Raw genomic sequence first — 21,950 nt, 5'->3', positions numbered from 1 at the left:
GTATATGTATACATAGATGTGTATATATTTATATACAGGATTATATGACTGAAAAAAAATTAGAGGGAATCATCGTATGTTTGTATGATTTACATCAGAGAGGATAGAGAAGTCTTGACATAGATAAGGAGTCAAAAATGGGGATAGTTGCAAGGAAAGGAAAAAGAGAAATTTTTTTTCAAAACACAATGTTAAATTTATGCATGTGTGATATAAATGTACATAGAATAAATTACATTTTTTAAATTTGGGAGTCAATTGAAAACAATTGTCAATGATTAGCTTATAAAAAACAAGAAGGAGGCACTTCATAGGAGATGAGATTGTGAGCCAAGGAGCAGGATAGGTCATGTTGAGGAGGAGTCTCACTGGATTAAAACCATTCTTGTAAATATCCTCATCAAATGTTATTACTAGTTCCTTAGATTTGAGGAACTGGAGACTGATAACAGAAAAAGTAACTTTTTATAGTTCTCAAAAAAATAAAAAACTGACTCCAGCAGTGTATTAGAAGATGCAGTGCATTTTTTTCCCCCACTGGGTAACTGGAAGTTTTATTAGATCTAATCCACTGCTCTGAGCCGAATGAGAGTAGCCAAATTGTCTTTATAGTCTGCTCATTTGAAGTGTTATAGTTGTGCCATATAATTAAACTAGTTGCTTAGAGTAGAATTATTTTATAGTTTTAAAGAAAAGGCTTAAGTGAATGTATATTAATGTATGTCAGTACTTAAATGTTATTTTAAATACTTATTTTCCAAATTTTATTGCATCATTAAAGGTATTGATCACAGAACATGGTGACTTGGGAAATGGAAAATTTTTGGATCCAAAAAACAGAATCTGTTTCAAATTTGATCACTTAAGAAAGGAAGCAACTGATCCAAGACCATATGAAGCAGAAAATGCAGTTGAATCATGGAGAACTTCAGTAGAAACTGCTCTGCGAGCTTACGTAAAAGAACATTATCCAAATGGGGTCTGCACTGTAAGTCATCAGTGTGTACCTTTTTTCTGTCTTATGTATATTCAACAGTGTTTTTATAATCTGAAATTTACAATAACTTACAGAACTGACATTTTATAACTAATTACCATTATTTTTTTTCTTGAAGTAAATGTTTCTAAGAAATTTTTTTCAAGAAACCCTAAATAGTAAGTTTATTATGATAGCCCAAAATGGAAAAATGGTTGTACCTTGAATTAATTTTCAAGTAGGAATTTTTATACATTGATTAGAATGAGATTCTTTAATCTCATGTTCCTGACTCATCTCAGTAAGTTTAGATGAAACTTCTTTTTATTAAGTTATGAGATCTTAGAACAAATAAAATTATTTGGAAGTGGAATCGTGTCCTTGTGTCTTTTACAGTCAAATTTCTTATGTCTTTAGTGTTTTTCATAGGTTTAACCTATTTTTATATTCTCAGGATAAAGTATGTTAGAAAGTAGGAGTGTTTTTTTTCTTTTTTTTTTCCATAATATTGTGTGTACCTAGATAGGCTTTTTAGTTCCCCATGGTTGGTTTGTGCTTCTATAATCTTCTCCATAGCCAGAGTGATCTTTTAAAATGCCAATCAGATCATGAAAATCCCCTGCTTAAAATTCTTCAAAGATTTCCTGTTGCACTTAGAGTCCAGGCTTCTGAACATGGCTTTCAAGGCCCTGTGGACTGGGCCTCTGCCTACCTCTCCAGCCAAAGATGGCTATACATTCTGGTTTATACCTGCTGTCCCATCATAGTTATTAATAGCACCTTATTTCACTCTCAGAAGTTTCCTGGTTAGGATAGAAACTCACATGGTCCCTTTAAGTATCTAGCTCTCAATAATTATTTGAAAAATAAAGCAACATAACCTATAATACATTACAAGTTCTTTGAATTATATAACCTTGTTGATTAGGATTATTTTGGAAGAATAACTCAAAAATAAGGTGATTAGGTTAGGTTAAGAGTCCTCATTTATTCCTGGGGAATTGAAAGGCACAGTTTATTCCTTGCTTTTAAAGCAGTAAGCAAGAGGTGAAATAACATCATACCATCACAGGCATTCTCTTAATTAACAACCTTTTTAGTTAAAAGTAAATTAAGTTTCTCACCTCTATCCAGATACTCTTTAAAAAATGACTAGAGGAATGGCAACCTCTCCGTTGTGAAGTAAACAAAGATGATAATCACAATCTAGATCCAGTTTTTATTTCATGGAAACAGCCAGATTGATATCTATGTGTTTAAATTATCTACACTTCTTATGATACTTGTGTTTGGAATGAAAAGAATGGTATGTCTAGGATGTTTATGAATATTTTAAAATACAATTAGTTTTACTCAATAAATTGTACTTTATTAATTGTGAGCTCTTTTATGATCCGCTAAGCATTTATGATTAGGTGTAATACTTGAGTATGTTTTTCTAGCAACTATATTAGAATGATGATTTGCTTTGGATTCTTTTATACATTCTTGCCAAAGTGCCATAGAATTTAAGTATTTTATAGATGTTTAAAGTTGGATATTCTGTGCCCTAACTTCACTCTTGTATTTATTCTCTTTGCCATCAAGGTATATGGTAAAAAAATAGATGGACAGCAAACCATTATTGCATGCATAGAAAGCCATCAGTTCCAAGCAAAAAACTTCTGGTAAGTTAAAATTTTGTATATTGGGGAATTTTGACATTGTTTATATTCTTTGTAAAAGGTTCTTGTTTTATTAATCGGGTCTATATCTCATTTGTATATGATTGACTAAGTGCAATCTAAACATAATATAGAACTTTTGATATAAGAAAGATATCTGCTCCATAATCAGCGTAATCATTTAAAGGTAGCTCTAAATCCATTGACAGTCAGAAAAAGAGTATGAGAGAGCAGTGAGTGTTTTTGGAGACTAGTAAGCAGCATCCTAAGGGAACATGTGTGCCTGTGAGCAGACCAGTTGGTAGGCCCATATTATTCTGAGGAGGTGGTGTTTCTGAATGGGACTTGTACAGGGGAAGAGGACAGAGATAACTAATTATAAAATGAAGAACTATGGGTTTTTTGTGAACTTTGGGGGCTCTGAAGTAGATAATTTCATGTGGATTATCTTGTGTTTGGTTGGCCAATGTGAAGGAGTAACAGCATATTTTACACAGTGAGGCAAATTACAATCATATCTTATAATTTTGTGTACAAATCATTTGATTATTCCTTATAAAAGTCTAGCCCCTCAAAGCACTGACTTGCTCTATTAATCTTTGACCTTCGATAAATTGTTATGCCATTTTATTCTTAGATAAGACTGTTTCTGAGATATCTTCTATTATAAATTTCTGAGGCTTTCCAAGACTTTATAAGTTCAACATTAAATGAAATCTTTACCTTTATTCTTCTTTTTAGTTAGTACATGCTAAGGTAATCAGAGTAAATATGGTCATAATATTTACCTTTTAAGGAGATTAGTCTTTGTCCTGTTAGCCAGATTGGTTGGCGGTATTATTGACAGCAAAGTAACAGGTTATCAATAACCTGTACAGACCAGTTTGGTCTATGGCCCAAGGTTGTTCCACTGTTTAACCATCTTAGAAATAAATGAAAGGTTAACAAGGTGAACAGAGAACGTTTGGAGGAATGCAGATACATTATCACTGAAGGAAAATCAATTCCATGTGTAAACATCTACCTTAATGACAAGCTACAGTCACCTGAAGATTCTGGTATACAAAGTTACTTTTATGGATTTAATGTAGTTTCTCCATTTTATCCTAAAAACTTGTAGCTTTAATTTGCCAGGATCCTAAAGATATCTGCACAAAATCACTACTTATGTTATTTGTGCCACAATATGTATAATAAAAGACTCATTGAAGTTGAACTACTATTAAAGGAAAATTCTTGTTACTAAGTTTTACTTTAAAGTATATTGGAGATGTTATTATTTATTTTTTTAGCTTTCAAAAACAATTAATTTGAGCTGTAGCATATGTAAAATGATGATGTCTGTCCTTGAGTTTTCTCTTCTCACTATTTCACTTTATATATCTGAATATCTTTTTCTAAACTACCACTATGAACATTATAATCATTGAAGTTAAAAATGATTTCCACTTTTTGGAAAAGACAAAATTAATATGATAGTCTAAAGTGCTACACGTCACATATCACAATAATCTCAGTTAAATCTAAATATTTTGGTACAAAGAAATATACTTTAGTACACCAAGAGATAGAATAAAAATCGAAAAATAATAGTCATAGATGCTTTGTAGATTTCACTAGGGACATTCTCTTCTTGGTCTCTACTGTTGTCTTAATGTCTAACAGTATTGGGGGCTTAACAAATGTTTGTTGAATGAATACACATTTGTAATTACAGCATTAATAGAAAAGGGAAGAATATAATTAAAGGTTAAGACATCTTGACACTGTTTACTCCATTAATAAAGGGCTGCTATTTACTAAGCATCGTTTACTGTTACTATATAGTAATGTCTTTGGAAGGATCTTTTCAAATAGTTCTCATATTGGTACTATTATTACTTAATTGGAATTTCCTTTTTTTTCTTTTTTCAATCAGTGGTGATATATGCATATTGTCATCAAAAATCAGAAGTGGATATTGTTAGAACTCAAAAATGGTTGATACTGATACCTAAATAAAAGGAATAACTTCTTTTGGGATCATGAAATAAAATGAATAGACCTAGGTTCTTTCCAGCCAAGCTTCTATGGATAATTTTGGATGAGTCACTAAAAATCAAGACATGTCATAAAATTCTCTTTTACTTTGTAGACCATATACACTGTTCTAATAATAGCACTTTTCAAATGTTAAGTGTTAACTTTGAGTATGAGACTACCGTCATTCTACAGATTTTCATGATTGGCTAGACTGCAAGAATGTTGAACTCAGGAATAATTTTATATCAAAGCCAGTATAGTGATCCAGTGACTATTTTAGAAATGTATGCTGTTCAAAAAAACTAACAGGTATAAATTTACATATCAGAATGTCTTTAGCATGCGAAGAGCAAGTAGAGGTCAAAAGAAAAGGAGGTGCTGTGAAATGCTGTCAGAAAAAAATTAGGATAAAATTCATTATCTGGGAGACAGAAATGAATAACGTACCTCTTGCTTGTTTGTAATGTCACAATTTCCTACCATGATGAGTATGTGTTAATTTGTATACCAAAAATCATTTTGGTGGGAAGTAGGAGTATGTGCCTTTTATATAAAAACTCTAAACCTAAAATTGGAAAAGAAAAAAAAATATGATGCTTAAAAACTTTTTATAGCCCTTCTCCTTCCAGATATCAAAACTTCATTAAGAATGATATATTACTATCTATTCTTTTTAAATTTTTTGGTACTTTATATCACTCAGTGGATGTTAAACTGCATTGACTGTATTTGAGAAAGCCCTTGATAATCTGAACATGTATTCAGTTTATTCTTAATTAAAGCATAAGTGAGTCAGTCGAAGAAGTAGCTTAAAATTTTTCTCCAAAAGTAGCTTATATATTTTAGTTTTGAACTATATTTTAAGCTTCAGCTTTGGAATTCTGATATTGCCTCCAGTATATAGGTCCTTTTTTATCAGTAGGGTGGAGATTAAATTAAATATAGTATAACTGAACTTACTAATCTTTTAATTCTTTTTAATATTTCAGTGATTAAAAAATGAATGTCTAGCATCCATCCCCTACATTCTCTCATACTGTAGTGTTAAATTTAAATCTGGAACTTAAAATTTATTCAAATTATTTTCCCTACCTTATTTACAGCTGCTGTTTTTATTTTTAAGGAATGGTCGTTGGAGGTCAGAGTGGAAGTTTACAATCACTCCTTCGACCACTCAAGTGGTTGGCATCTTGAAAATTCAGGTATGAAATTAAAATAATTTGTTTACTGATCTCAGGGTGATTCTGAACAGAAAAATTGCTGGTTCATAAGTTTATATTTACATAATAGGCAGTAGACATTCTTTTCAGATCTTTGTTTTGAGGTAATGGGAAAAATAAGTAGTGTTGATTTCGTCTTTTAAATAACCTTGTAGTTCATTCCCTTGTCATCAGAAATCTGGAAGGATAGCTGACAGATTCTAAAAACACAGCTAAAATTAGATGCTACCATCTGTTCTGCTCTTCATATAATTTGTTCATACAAGCATCTTCTGAGTTTGAGTTGTGCTGCTGTCTTCTCAATTGCGTGGAGTTGGGTGAAGTATGATATTAATATATGTGTGTTTAGATGTATAAATGTACTTATTATATATATGTTAATATGTGTACATAGTACATCTTGCAAATATCTGCTGCACCCATATTTGGCTTCTTATGTGAAACCCGTTAGAACTGAATTCTTTGACTTTTAACATAAGCTCAAATGTTTATATAGAAGAATACCTGATAACTAAGACCACGTATTTCAATATAAATATTACTAAATAAGTTAAAGAAAAATACTGACTAATATTTTTCTATCTCGGTTCATAAATTCAGTACATTTGTTGATCAGCTATCATGAAAGATACTGTTCTAAGAGCCATAAAGGAATAAAGACAAATCATGATGCAGCTCTATCATCTAACTTTGTATACATTTCTAGTCTTATATCCTGTTATTTTATGTATTGGTGACTGTTCCTTAGGAGCTAATAAGGAAATGAGGTTTAGAGCATGGACTGCCCAAGTGAATACCAGCTCTGCCAGTTATTAGTTGTGTGACATCAGAAAGTCATTTAAGCTCTTTTTGTTAGTTTCCTCATCAGCTAAAAGGAAACAACCTCAATAAATAAGCTCATATGGGTTGTTTAAAGATTCGTTAATATGGGCAAAATGGTTAGAATAGAGACAGACATAAAGTGCTTGATGAATAGTAGCCAATTTTGTTGACATTTTTTCCTTCAGTTAGGCCTCAGCAGCTCTTACCTGGATAATTTCTGAAATGATGTCCCTGTTGGACCAAAGCTTGTTGAGAGCTAGGATTATCTGGTTCACAAGTCTATCTTCAGCACGTAGCATCATGCCTGGCATATAATTGTTACTTTATTTTGTGGCCTTGCCGGACTTTGCCATTCCCTTATCCCTTCTTTTTTCACATTACCATCAAGAAAGATGATTTTTTTTTTCACTTAAATCTGCTTATGTTACTTGCCTATTTAAAACCATTTTAGAAGTACACTCTCATCTAGTAGATAGTCCACACATTTGTATGGCATACAAAGCCCAAAGTTGACTTATTCCCTACCTATACAAATTTCTCCAGCAACTCCTTTCCTTCCCTGACCTCACGCACATTCCACCCATAAGTACCTACAAGCCTTCCTAAAGTATGCTGTTCTCTAAGCTTGGTTTCCTTATCTTTTCCGGCTTGATTGTCATAGTCATTTTGCTAAACCCAAGTACAGTAAGTGCAGTGTTGCCTCTTTTCTGAAGCCCTTGTTTATAGTGCTCAGAGAGAGTCTGGAGTATTGCTAAAGTACTTTTACCTGCCTCTTACTATTGTGTTGAAATATGAGGTCAAAGACTATCTTTTTAAAAGCTATGTGTCCCTAGAACCTTAGTAGGAGGCATATATAGTAATTAATTAATGTTTATTGAATAAATTCATGTCTTTGAATTTGAGGAATTAAATGATTTGTTGGAAATGCACAAAAGAGGAGGCATGTTGGAAAGGGAATATTGTGAGCTTGCTTTTGGAAATCTTGAGTTTAGGTATCAGTAGAATATCTATGAGGTAAAATGTCCAGCGATCAGGTCAGTAGAGGGCTTGCCTAAGTAATCATGAGAAGCGCTAACCAGTCTCTTCACTAGACTGAGGGCAAGGAGAGTCTTGCTGGAGTTTGAAAGGTCAGGAGCTCAGCAGAAAAGTCTAGGTTAGAGCTGAAATTGGTAGTCATCTGCATTGATGTGACTGTTGAAGCCACGAGGATCTTAATGGTTCCTATTTATAATATGGTTTCTGTGATTTCTATTTCTAATAGGTTCATTATTATGAAGATGGTAATGTTCAGCTAGTGAGTCATAAAGATATACAAGATTCCCTAACAGTATCTGTAAGTAATTGATTCTAAAATAAAATTTAAACAACCTAACTTCTATAAAACCAGAACAGTTTTGGAATTAACATTTTAAGTAATATTTCTGCTTCGGATTAAAGTGTTTTCGGGTAGATTAAAAGATGGTAAGTAATGGAAATTGGTACCTAACTTTCTTTTAGCAGCTGTATTGAGGTGTAGTTCATATATCATTCAGTTCATCCAATTAAAATGTGAAATTCAGTGATTTTTAGTATGTTAACAGGATTGTACAGCAATCACCACCATCTAATTAAGAATATTTTTGTCCTCCAAAAATCCTGTGCTAGTCACTCCCCACTCTCCCCCACCAGCCCTTTCCCCAAGCGCCTCTCAGCTCTAGTCAACTTTCTGACTCTGGATTTGCCTATTCTGGACATGTCTTATAAATGGAATCCTAAATACAAGGTTTTCTGTGACTGACTGACTGTCACTTTGCATGTTTTCAGGGTTTATCCATGTTGGAGCATGTATTGGTATTTCATTCCTTTTTATTGCTGAATAATATTCCACATACTGCATTTTACTTATGCATTTATCAATTGACGAACATTTGTGTTTTCTACTTTTTGCTGCTATGAATCTTCATGTGCTAATTTTTGTGTAGACATTTTTTTACTTTCTCTTTGGTATATATGTGGCAGTGGCATTGCTGGGTCATGTGGGAGTTCTGTGTTTAACCGTTTGAAGAACAGCCAGGCTGTTTCCAAAGCGGCTGCACCATCTTACATATTAGTTGCATATGAGAGTCCCAGTTTCCTCACATCCTCACCAAAACTTATATCTGTCTAAGAATTTTATAGTTTTAGCTCTTAAATTTATATTCATGATCCTGTACTTAACTTTTGTTCATACTGTATGCTTTTTTTCCCCTTTATCTATTTGGGTTATGATTTAATAAAGTTTTTCTGAAGTTCAGCTTTCAAATTCAAGAATATTTGAACTTGGTTTTATTTCCCTGCAGAGTTCTTTTATACATTCTTTCCACTGCACATGCAATTATTTCTTTGTGGAATTTTTTTGCTCCAGGGATATTAATAATATAACATTAGCAATGACATTTTATTCCCATAAACATTTGTATATACCTAAAAGTACCAGTATATTTAAACATTAACTGCTAATATACAAAATTAGCTAACCTACAAATAATGAGGAAAAGTTTATTTTTAATTCAAGAAAGCATTTGATTTAACATTAAGAAACATGTATGAATGTGGTAAGTCAGATGCTACCTAAAGAGAAAGGTGTATTTTTTAAAAGTTTTTATTAGCACTAAGGTGATTTCTGCTTTTTTGTTAAGTAGTGCTCTTCTTATAAAATTTGCCTGTAAAAGAAACTTAAACGTCTGTTTTCCATGAGACATTGTATTCGATGTAGTTCTGTATCATGAGCATAAGCATAATTTTATTTGTATAACAGGGTACTTGGTATTATCTTCTTTGGAGAGTTTGACATTGAGCAAAGATTCTTAAGAGAAATTTGTCTACAAAATTTTAGACTGTGGAGTTGTAAGAAGTGGTCATAATAATTAAACTGACTAGTATGTCAGTTTGTGCTGAGATTTTTAGGAATATATTTTTCACTTTATCTTGTAGGGTTTTCATTGTTGTTTTATTGTTTTTAGATGAAAAATGCACCTATTATCAAAATATAAATATATTTGTAAATATATAATAGTTTACCCTTAAACAATGTAGAGATTAAGGGGACCAACCCCCCTCACAGTCAAAAATCTGCATATAATGTTTGACTCCTCAAAAACTTAACTGGAAGCTTTCCAATAACATAAATAGTTGATTAGCACATATTTTGTATGTTGTATGTATTACATACGGTATTCTTACAGTAAAGGAAGCTAGAGAAAAGAAAACATTAAAAATCATGAGTTAAAGAAAATACATTCACAATACTGTATGTATGTATTGAAAAAATCCAAATATAAGTAGACCCACACAGTTTAAACCCATGTTATTCAAGGATCAGCTGCAAATAATATATATAAAATAAGGTCTTTGAGAATTTTACATTAACATTGTTTTATAAAAGAATCTAGACTTTCATTAACATTTACTATTAGGAAAAAAGCAAAGAAACTCATATTTAAAAAGTTAAAAAAATTTTTCCAATAAACATTTAAAGACTATAGTAAATTCACCTTAAACTTTAAAATATGCTCATTCTATTTGGTAAATTTTTTTACTATATCATTATGGTGGTAAATATTGTTCTGTAAATTTAACAATAATCAAATATACTCATTTATTAGGAACCTATGACTAACGTCTTACCTGCAAAGATTTTCTATCAGAGTGCATGTTAAATGTCTTGAGTTTTTCAGCAATGTGTATTATTAAAATTTTATTTTCCTTAACCAGTGGAACATTGAGACCAGCTTCAGTCTATAGACTTTTAAAATATTTTTACTTGGTTCCCCTCAGACTTAGAACAATTGATCTTACAGTATTTTCCCTTTATTTATTGTAATTTTCATCTTATTAAATTATAACAAATTATTATCCATATATATCAACATATTTATTTAAAAGTAATAGTAGATAGTTTTAAATTACTATTTTATTTTTGGTTTTGTTTTTTATTCAGAATGAGGTGCAAACAGCAAAAGAATTTATAAAGATTGTAGAAGCTGCAGAAAATGAATACCAGGTACGATTTTCAAAAATATTATATAATCTATATTTGCTTACAAATAATGGCACTGAAATTTTAATTTCAATTATTAGATTTAATTTTTTCACTATAATAAGATACAGTCTTTTTTTGTTTGCTTGTTCAATGTTAGTAAAGGACAAACTTGTGACAGTGTGGCCAAAACTCAGTTTTAGCCAACTACAATTTCAGAGTATTTGTCAAAATGTACCAAAATTTTAAATGGTTATTTTGTGTCTGGTTAGAAATTTTCCTTTAGGTTGTGTTTCCCGAAGCATTTAGGTTATGTGTAATCTGATTAGATGATATTAAATTTTCTGCATTTTATGTTATACACTCTTGAACTTAAGCATTTAATTTGTTGATTGGACAAGTTTCCACTCCTTGCAAACAGTAATTTATGGAATTATTCTGTGAGAAATAGTAAAATAGATTCAAAATAAGGACACACAAATACTAACTCTCATTTACAATTTCATTTCCTTGAATTTAATTATTCAAAATGATTATATGCTTTTTTTTCTAGCTGCTTTTAAATAGTTTTTTAAAACCAGGTTGAGGTTTTTATTTGGCTTTTTAAAAGCAATGAAACAGGCTGCTTAAATAAAGTTTTTTCTTAAAACATCTATGTGTTTTATAAATTGTTATGTTTCTTTTATGCCTTTAAACTTTTAACTACTATTTTTCATAGACTGCCATCAGTGAGAATTATCAGACAATGTCGGACACTACTTTCAAAGCCTTACGTCGACAGTTGCCAGTTACACGCACTAAGATTGATTGGAACAAGATCCTTAGCTACAAGATTGGCAAAGAGATGCAGAACGCATAAGATGAACATTGCATGATCGGATCATTTTAGTGTCTTTGCGTTTTAAAAAAATCATTGCAGATGTATTCAGAACTGTCAAGCTGCCCAGTCCAGTGGGCTATTGCCATTTAAAATCACTGTAATTAATTAGTTTGGTTAGAGCACAAAGCTTAGCTAATCAACCATTATTTTTCATTTCTTTTGTTCAAAGAAGATTGAAAATCAGTTTAGTTTAAATGTCTTCACTTTCTGTTATGCCTTTCTTACGATGAAGAGATGATTTCTCTAGTTTAATGTTGTTTTTGAAGTGTTTCAAAAATATTTTACCGTAACCCTAAAATTGTCTTTTGGTTTATGAAATGGGTAACTTTTGATATTCGCTCAGTTCTTTTAATGAGGTCAGTAACACACATTCTAGTGTAAGGTGGTTGATGGATTTAGCCATGTATGCTGCTAAAGAAATTGTCTACCTTTTCCCCTCACCTCTTCCATTTATGTAAGATTGAGATTAGAGGAAAAGCATTTTCTATATTGATTGTGTTTAAACCTTTCAAGAAGATTATTTAGCTAGCTTAGTGTTTAACTAAACTTTTTTTAAACAAGGCCAACGTCTAATGCTGTTTTGAGATTCTGGAATTAAATGAGAATACTTATTTCAGAAATGCATTTAATGCTTTTTTCTTGTGACAGTTAACGCAAATTAGCTTGAATTCCATATGTTCCTGAGTTATTTTTATCATAAAGCCACAAATGTATTATAACAAGGCAAATTGTAATATATATAATCCTGAACTCATGACCGTGTCTCAGTTTATTTTTTTTTCTTGGATTGAAAAGTACTGAAATTCAATGTAACATTAAAATGAAAATTTTTCTATTTATTTGAGTAGAAAATCACTTACCAATGAGTCATATACTATTTTAAAATACTTTTCTTTGGATATTGTGATTCTTAACTGGTTGTAAATTAGAAAAGCTGGGAATACATATGGTATGCAATTACAGTCTAAATTTTTCCATCTTCCTATGCATCATACGCATGTTTGTAATATTTTAAAAAAAAATACATTTACTGATGCTACAGGTATTTCAAGCCTGTGGTGAATGTTAGTATTTATAGGGAGTGGGGTGGATTATGGTTTCATTCAGTCGAGTATCGCTTATACTCCAATGGAATCCTTTCCTCACATACTCCTGCAGATGTCTGGGCCTGGAAATGTTTTTTAAAAAACACCACTTTTATGTACAATAAAATATTTCATTAGCTTGAATTGTATAGATTTTTTAAATTCTCTAAATGAAAGCATGTTTAATTTCTTTTTAAAAATCACTGTTGGGCTTTGAAAGGATTGAGAATATAATATGAAATTATGACATTTTTGCTTAAATTGTTTTCTCTAGTTTTAAAATACAAGTTTTGCCATATGGGGATTCCTAAAGAAAATTAATTGAAAAATTTAAGTCATTTTCAAAAGTTTGATGATGATTCTTAACTAAATACTAGATGAATCGTTAATCGATTAGCTCAGTCATATCAGTTGGGCTGTCATGGGTTTGTATCGCCTGAAGATCAATTAATTGCTTTGGCTCTGTTTTATAGCTAGAATGTTTTCTTGAAAATACATGCAGTTATTTTTATGATGATGTGTATGTGAAAGGTAATATTTACCAAAATAATTCAGAACACAGTTTGAAATAAGGTTTGTACAATATAGTAGCCTTCTATGGTCTAAGAATAGCATTTTATTAATGTGGAAGAATGGAAACTCAGAGCATCTTAAAGCACAGTGGTGTCGTTTTAATAGGTCAGGAGCCCCATCTTGGATTTCAAGGGGAAATTTCATGCTGGAGACTTCTGGTTGAGGAGTGCTCTGGGCTTCTAGAATGGGAGAGCGAATGGGTCTGGGAAACAGTCTGAATGCCAGGTAAAATAAAGGGTTCCTCAAGGCTAGTAATAATGAATTTAAAGTGAAATCAATGAGTATGGCTTTGTTTTTCTTTAGCCATATAAAGTTGGCGTGGGTACAGGCATAGAGTAGATGAATTTAACCAAGATTGTGGTTTTGCCAAGAGAATATGATTTGACAAACTTGACTGACCACATGGAAAGAGGGGACAAGGTTACGATAGTCTGTGGAATTTAGGTGAGCAGGCAAGTGAGGATGTGACGGGAGGGGAGAGATAGTGAAAATGGGGCACAATCAATGGATCGTTGACATGGGAAATGTCCAAACCTATAAAGAATTATATGAGTTTATTTGAGCCAAACTGACAATTGCCGGGAAGCAAGATCTAAATGCTCCAGAGAATGACAGTTTGCAGTCTATTTTATGCATTTGAAATTAATGAGGGAATTTAAGGAAGATTACATGATTACAAGACGGGGATTGGATTATGGATAGTTAAGATTATGTGCTCTCTTGAGGGTGGTTATTCTGGCATTTCAAAGGTGTGTTAACCTAAATGCACAAGAACAATGGACAGGGCTGACTTAAAAACCTTTTCAGTAAAAAAGTCACATGTCTGGGGCATGACTCCCCACAAGGGCCTTCCCAGTTAGGAGTTTATGATTTATTACAGGAGTTTTTGATTTACTGTTCTCATCCACAGGATTATAGGTATATGAGAGCTGGGATCCTAAAAAGGAATAATCTAGAAATGTAGGAAATGGTGGCAAACGTTGTGTGCTTAAAAATGAGATTTTCAAGGAGTTAAAGGTATTGGTAATGACTTGTGTGACCAAGGAGTTCAGCAACTGTGAAGCCTAAGGTTGCTGAGAATATTGAAATAATGACGATAGAGGTAAGTGTTCTGACGTGAATGCTGTTTTTGTAGATTATACCTGTATGTGCATTTCTAATACACTTGTATGAGTTAGATAAATCTGTGATACAGATACCACAAGACTTAATCTCATTCTGGATTTTGGAAACTAAACCGAGAACAGGAGCATTCGAAGAAAGGCATCCTAGAAGTTCTGGTTCATTGCAAATGTTCCTGAAAAGTGAAATTCTTAGGAAAATGATTAAGCACAACTATAGATAATTCTATAATGTCAACTTGTTCATTAGGTGGTCTGTTTAGGTGGTCCATTCTGTGGTTAAAATCATTTTTGACTTAATCACACCAAAAGCTTTGGAAGAATGCAAGATCCTTTGAAAAGATCTTCCATACTGATAATCAGTTGTGCCTTTGCCAGCAAGTAGGTGTAAAATATAAAGGCATATTTTGCCAGCAGTTAACACAGATGTTTCATAATTGCATGCATGTTGTGAAACATCCTGAGAAGAATGTGTATTTCTGTTCACTTCTCTACAGTAAATTATTTAAAAGAATTGCAGTGTGCTTGTTATTTCTAAATTATAGTAATTTTGGCCTTGAAACAAAACTTTTTAAAGGCAAAACTTTTTATAGGAATTTTCAAAGTTGACATTCTTAGTATTATGTAAAAGCTTTGTTAGTGCTAATGGTTGGAAAAGATGCAAAATATTCACCAGTTAAAATAACCAGTTAAACTTTAAAGGTCTAATTGGTATTAGAAATTAATGTCAGGTTGTTCTTGATTAATCACACTGTGTTCAGGGGACCACTTCTAGGCATTGAGGAGTCAGGAAAATATGAAACTGTTTCTTAAAGTTCTCTACAAAGTAGTCATGGGACTATATAACAGTGTTTTCCAAACTTTTTCACATCACAACATAGATATAAAATGATATTTGTAAGGTACTCTGGAGGGAATGGATGAGGCGATTTGCCAACTGCCCTATAGGCTCAGGGGACCAGTATCTTCGGTACACCTTTAGAGAAGCGTGCTGTGGATAACACATATAAAATACTTTAGATTTTTTACAAGATGTTCTTCAAGCCTAACTTACTAAGGTAGCTTTTAAGGGGATGTCAGGCCAAGGAAGATTTCCTGCAAAGGATTAAGTATGCTTGTATGCAACTAGTAGGCAGGAAATTCTCTTGTATCTAAATGAAGCATCAAAGGTTTCTAGTAAAGCTCCTTCTGATAGATACACATAGTCAAATAGCATTAAACACATCACAGTATAAAATGAATAAACACACAAAGGATAAAGCTTAATACTTCTTAAAAACTCATGAGCCAGATCTTCATGTAGCAACATGCTATAAATGTTGGGAGAAAAAAGCAAGTTGTGAAAAGGTAAGTACAGTACAATATTTTGAGTGTAAGTCATTTTAATAGCAAATGTATGAGACATGCGATGGAGGGAAAAACCAAATCAGGATCATATATGTGTGGGGAGGAATAGAGGAATGGGATTGGGGAACAGAATAGAGGGCTTCAATCGTATCCGTAAGAATATTTCTTAAACTGGGTGATACAAGTATTCACTACAACATTCTCAATTTTTATATCTGATATAGTTTGTAAGTTAAAATATTACACAACTTAGGCAGACACATTGGAACTATATGAGAAGGAAATATATACAAAAACTTATTAGACCCATATTGTACAATAGATTTTATCAAACTTTCCATATACAGATCATTTCAATGTTACAGAAATTATCCTAGATGGTAAAAAAGATGGGACTTTATTATATGAAACTAGCATAACCTTAAATAGGAATAGCACCAAAAGAAGAAAACCATTGATGAAACTTCACTGTAAAGAGCAAAAATTCTTAATATAGTAATAACCAAAATATACTACAATGTGACCAAGTACAATTTATCACTGCAATACAAAATTGTTCTTTCTTAGCAAATCTAATAATGTGTACTACATTTGCATATTAAAGGAGAGGAACATGTGATCCTCCCAGTAAATACCATTAAAACATGTCAAAATTTTTGTACTCAGTTCTGATTTTTTAAACACAGCATTTCAAATCAGTGGAGTAAAGATGAATTACTCTATAAATGGCATTGAGACAACAGTAGCCAGCAGAGGGGGAAGGGAAAGTTAAATTGGATCCATACCTCACACCTTACATAAAGTTACAATTGGATCAAAGATATAATGGTAGAATTATCAAAAGTTCTTGAAGAAATCATGCTTACAATTTTTAAAAATTTCAGAGTATTTGACCTTTCTAAGACAAAATCCTCAAAATCCATACAATAAAAATTGATATATTTGGCTTCATAAAAATCAAGATTTTCTACGTGGCTTAAAACACTCTAAGCAAAGTCAAAAGACAAACCATCCACAGGAGAAAAATGCAACTTATTTGACAAATGGTTGATTTTCCTAATGTCTATTGAGCACCTACAACACAATAAGAGTCCAGGAGAAAAATTGAAAAGCAGATCCTATGAAGCCTGAGCCCCTGACATGATGGAGAGCCTCACTGTCTCTGCCCACTCGGACTTTGAGAAGTAAACATACCTTGTTTAAGCCACTGCTGTTTTGGCTTTTTTTCCCACTCTTTTAATTGTTCATGTTTGCCTCCCATCCTACTCAGAATTTGGGACCAGAGATGAGATCCTACCAGTAACAAAACCTAAAACGTGGCACTAGCTAAAGGCCATGCACATCATTGGGAATTCTGCTGACACTAATACAGTACGATGTGTACACTGCACTCCATAGTGCATTCATCACCTCTGCCCCCAGGCACCAAGCGCCACAAACATCTAATCCTGTGACAATCAAAAGTAACCCCATGGAGGAAGGGAATATTACTGAACTACTGTCTAGGGTGGTACAGTAAGGCATAGATATTGCAGGCTGGAAAGCCGGTGACTTAGGCAAAGACATTGAAATTCTTGCCTTAGGCTGAAGATAGCTACTCTACAGGGTGAGGTGGAAAATGGGAGGAAGCAGTTAATAACTGTACATAATCCCTCCTCCCATGTCTGGGATGCCTGAGAACCCAGTTGCACCATCACATCTCGCAAAAATTACCATGTACTAATCACTGATCCAAAAAAGTTCCCAAGTTCACTGAATCTGTTAGGGTCATTCATTTTCTCACATGTAATTTATGGACTGCAGGTGTAAAATGATAACACCAACAGGACATAAGGTTGAAAGCAGAGATGACGATAAGGGAATTATTGCCTTCCTGTCAGTGCCAAGCTGATTGAGAAGGGAAGGTTCGATGGTGAGAAGCCCAGTTGGAAGAATGCATGAGGGGTTGACATGAGAATGAAATGGCAGGCACCAACTTTATTGTGAGGAACACACTTCTGCTGCGCTGCTGCTTCTGCTCTCTAGGGGACCGCATGAGCTTTTTTTATATGTCAGAGAACAATAGTGGCATTCAGCCACACATGCGTAATACAATAAGCTGAGTCATGCTTACATATATTAGGCGCAGGCACACTACTACTACACTATTGTAACATTCTAAATCCAGGTCTTATTCCTAGCCTTGAGCCTGGATCACAGCCAGACCTGGGACCAGCCAGGCCTGGGACCCACACTCCACCCCTACAGGGTCACGGTGCAGGATCTGGCCCAGAGGGCGCTACCTTGGGCCCACAATTCACTTGCCATTCCTGGAGTGGCTTAGCCCTGTGGGGCATCACCCCCGAGGTACTCTTTACCCGCCTTCTCTCTGGGTGCTGCTCAGCACACCATGGGCATTGTGACATGGCAACTTGTGCTTGTGCCTGAGTCAGTGATAGCCCCCATCATTTCACTACCTGTTCCATGGTACGAGCCATCTACGTACCAGACATCCTCAGGGATGGAGTCCGACCCTCTACATAGGGACTCGGTACATCTCCCATCTCAGCAGGCTCCACCAGGAGCTCTGCTTAGAAATGCAATTGTCCCAATAGGGACTGCAGTTGACCAGACAGGGGGCTCTCAGAGAACTGTGCCCCCTGCTCCAAGTACATCCTTCTATTTGGACAGTGTAGGAAGTCTGTGCAATTCCCGTACAAGGAGTCTTCCTTAAGACTGCAGCCACCCCTCCACAGGATTAGGGCCAGTCACACTAGATGGTTCAGGGGTCACATCAAGGAGGCCAAATAGGAATGAATACTCTCCAAAACCCCAGCAGTCCTAAATAGGTTTGGAGTCTCAGGTCAAGGATATGCCTGTATCTTATCAATCACCACCTCTAGCATTACTTTTGTCTTACCCGACCAGACAACTCCCAATTTGACAGAGAACCCAGGCCCCTGGACCGTGTCCTCCTTGACTGCCCAACCCCAGTCGATGAGACTTCTCACAGGCCGGTCGTCATGGCTTCTAGTCCTGTAAGAGAATCAAAGGTTAACATTATATCATCAATGTAATGATACAAGTGCACTGCAGGCAGTCGTTTCCACGTGGCTAAATCTTGAGCCACGAGACCATGGCACAGGGAAGGGCTATGCAGATAGCCCTGGGGAAGGACGAGGAATGTCCACTGTCGCCCTTCCCAGGTGAAGGCAAACTGTTCTTGACTTTCTGGAGCTATGGCAATAGAGAAAAAGGCATTTGCCAAGTCCACCACATAATAGTATCGTCCAAGTTCATGTGACAACCAGACTATAATGTCCATGATGTTTGACATGGCAGCATGCAGGGGTGGTATAACCTTATTCAATTCCCAATAGTCAACCGTCATGCACCAGGAGCCATCAGCCTTCTTCACTGGCCATAGGGGGGAGTTGTACGGGCTATGAGCAAGACGAATAACACTGGCTTTTTCCAGCTCTGTTATAGTATGTCCTATTTCCTCATGGCCGCCAGGCAGGTAATACTGTTTTGTGTTCGCTACCCAGGTATCCTGAGGCAACACCAGTGTAGATGTCCCCGGATGATAGTTTTCACCACCCCAGATGCGAAGGCAGAATTCACCAGCAGTGGTATTCACAGTCAAGCCTTGCAAAATATCAATCCCCAAAATGTATTCCTCTATGGGGGATATGTACACTTGGTATGCCCAAGGAGGCAATTTGCCGATACCCAGTGTCACAGGGACCTGCTGTACACGAATGATTTGATCCCCATAGCCCTCTATAGTTGCAGTGGGCCCAGGAAACTTTTCTGGACTCCTATAAAGCAGGGTACTGTCAGCGCCATGTCCATGAGGGCTAATTCCCTCTGTACATTGCAGGGGGACCAATGTATAGTCAGTTCCACATGCAGCCTGAGGTCAACCGGCTCCCCCGCCAACCAGGTGCCCCGGCCTGATCAGAAAGATAATCTGCCAGGCGCAACATCACAGGTTGTGGCTTTCCAGGAATAAAAATGAATTGCTGGTCAGGGCACAGCTGATTCCACAGCGCCAGCAGCACTACATTGGGTTGCTGCTCAATCCTTCCTGCCACAAGATCAAACCACATCTGTCTGCACTCACTTTCACTGCTGAACGGCCTGGGAGCTGCCCCGCCCCCATTTTGGCCACGCCTCCGTCCCTTCACTGGCCGGAGGTCTGAGAGTGCTGCGGGCAGTACGGTGCACTTGAGTGGAACACTCCCTGCGTTTCACCTCCACATCCCCCAACCTAGCCATAGCAGATGTCACCTCATGGATCCGCCTATCCACGTCAGGGGCCAGCAGTGCCGCCATGGTGCCACCATGGTGCCAAAAGTACTGGCCGGGCCAGAAGTCAAAATCAAGTCTTTCATACAGGTTGTAAATACCTCTTCATCGGGGCTTGTATACTTGGCGCGAAACATCATCTGTCGCATGCCCATTTCCTGAATTATCTGGAACACATCTAAGTACATGGTCCATCTGCTCACAGTCTCTGGCAACTCCCGCAGGTCAGCACCCCCTGTCCGTGCAGCAGACATGAGCCAGTTAATCAAGGAGTGATTGCCTGCACCTTGCGCCAAACGTGCCACATTCTGGAGGCTCTGCCTAAGGGACGACATCACCGTTTGGAGGCCAGCTGAGCCATCTCTTCCAGAGATAATTCAGTCCCTTCTGCTCCATCATCCTATAGCCGAAGCAGCCACCCCAGAACTGTCCTGAGCGCTGGGAGCTGTACTCACCTCATCCCACAGACTATGCCAAGTGTCAGCCAGGCCTGGGACACACACTTCCCACCCAAGCCCAATATTTCAGAGTATGTATTAGTTTTCTATTGCCGTGTAACAAGTTATCACAAAGTTACATCTAAAAACAATGCAAGTAGATTATCACAGTTTCCATGGGTCAGGAGGCCAGGCACATATTCCCTGGGTCCTCTGTTCAGGGCCTCACCAAGCTAAAATCAAAGTGACATCCGGGGCTGCAATCTCATCTGAGACTTGGGTTCCTTCCCAAGCTCATGTGGTTTGTGGTGGTCAGCCGAATTCACTTCCTTGTGAATTGAATTCGGGAATGCAGTGAGTGTGTATTTTATTACCCAGAGTACTTTTGAGAAAGGAGAACTTTTAATAATTACATTGGTAACAGGCATGAACAGCTATTATTCTGGGCAAACTGCTATTTGTGGTCACTCTAATCACCTACAGTGAGGTTTGAAAGCTGCGCGGCCCCAATCATAGCCAGGAAGGATAATGGAAAATGAAAAACCTTCCTGGGAAAAAATAGACAAGGAGTTCCTTCTGAATAGCAGAATCGGGATGTTCCACGGGCTAACCAAGGCACACGCTCTACTGTAGGGTAGGGAGACCTCAAAATTTCTGCAGAGCCGTATTTGATAAGTAATGACATGACGATACATAATTTTCATTTTATTCCATTTCTGAATTGTGATTATTCTGTTCCTACACTTCCATTTTTATACTGAGTGTTTTGGGTCAGATAACATCTTTTACTGTATAATTTGCTGGACGATGAGGAGATTTGTTCCTTATGAGAACCACACATTTATTCAGCTGTCTTGGACTTGGAGCTGACTGGAGTAAAGGGAGAGGTCTAGTAGTGAATATACCATTTGTGTGGGAAGTAGGGTGCCTTCATATATATCAAAGGGATAATCTGTGGCAGAAATTGCTAGTTGCCCCCCAATATCCATTTTTAGCTGCTTACCTGCTTTTGAAGAACAAAGGCTGTATTTCCCAGTTATGTTAGAGCTCAGAGTGGCTATGGGGCTAAGTTCTGGCTAACTGAATAAGCGAAAGTGTTGTCAGGTAACTTCTGAGAACTTCCCTAGGGATCTGAACCTGTGTGCTCCCTTGTTTCTCTCTTATTCCTGCTGCCTGAAACCTGGATGCCGTCATCTTGGGCCATAAGCTCCAGGTACACATGGTGTATGTATGAATCCTATCCTTCACACTTAGCACCATACCAGCTTGAACCATCTACCTAGACTTTTACATGAGCAAGAAATAAACCTCTATCTTGTTTAAGCTACTGCTGTTTTATTTCTTGTCACCTGTAATTTAACCTAATCTTAAAAGAGAGAGCCTGCATCCCATCTAATTAAAAAAGGAAAAAGAAGAAAGAAGGAAGGAAGGAAGGAAGGAAGGAAGGAAGGAAGGAAGGAAGGAAGGAAGGAGGGAAGGAAGGAAGGAAGGAAAGAAAAAGAAAGAAAGAAGAAAG

At 35.7% G+C, this 21,950-nt stretch overlaps 1 protein-coding gene across 1 annotated transcript in view; it reads left to right on the top strand.

The window, feature by feature from the left end:
* Positions 1-12,810, top strand: part of CAPZA2 (capping actin protein of muscle Z-line alpha subunit 2) — a 43,063-nt gene extending 30,253 nt beyond the window's left edge. The window contains exons 5-10 of the mRNA XM_011372385.2: positions 782-988; positions 2,564-2,643; positions 5,786-5,864; positions 7,966-8,037; positions 10,663-10,725; positions 11,420-12,810. Of these exons, the coding sequence (XP_011370687.1) occupies positions 782-988; positions 2,564-2,643; positions 5,786-5,864; positions 7,966-8,037; positions 10,663-10,725; positions 11,420-11,560 (642 nt within the window). The 3' untranslated portion in view covers positions 11,561-12,810. The remainder of the gene's footprint in view (positions 1-781; positions 989-2,563; positions 2,644-5,785; positions 5,865-7,965; positions 8,038-10,662; positions 10,726-11,419) is intronic.
* Positions 12,811-21,950: the final 9,140 nt, after the last annotated feature.

The sequence above is a fragment of the Pteropus vampyrus genome, unplaced genomic scaffold (genome assembly GCF_000151845.1).
Source record: "Pteropus vampyrus isolate Shadow unplaced genomic scaffold, Pvam_2.0 Scaffold206, whole genome shotgun sequence".
NCBI lineage: Eukaryota > Metazoa > Chordata > Mammalia > Chiroptera > Pteropodidae > Pteropus > Pteropus vampyrus.
This window is presented reverse-complemented; position numbering and strand designations above follow the sequence as displayed.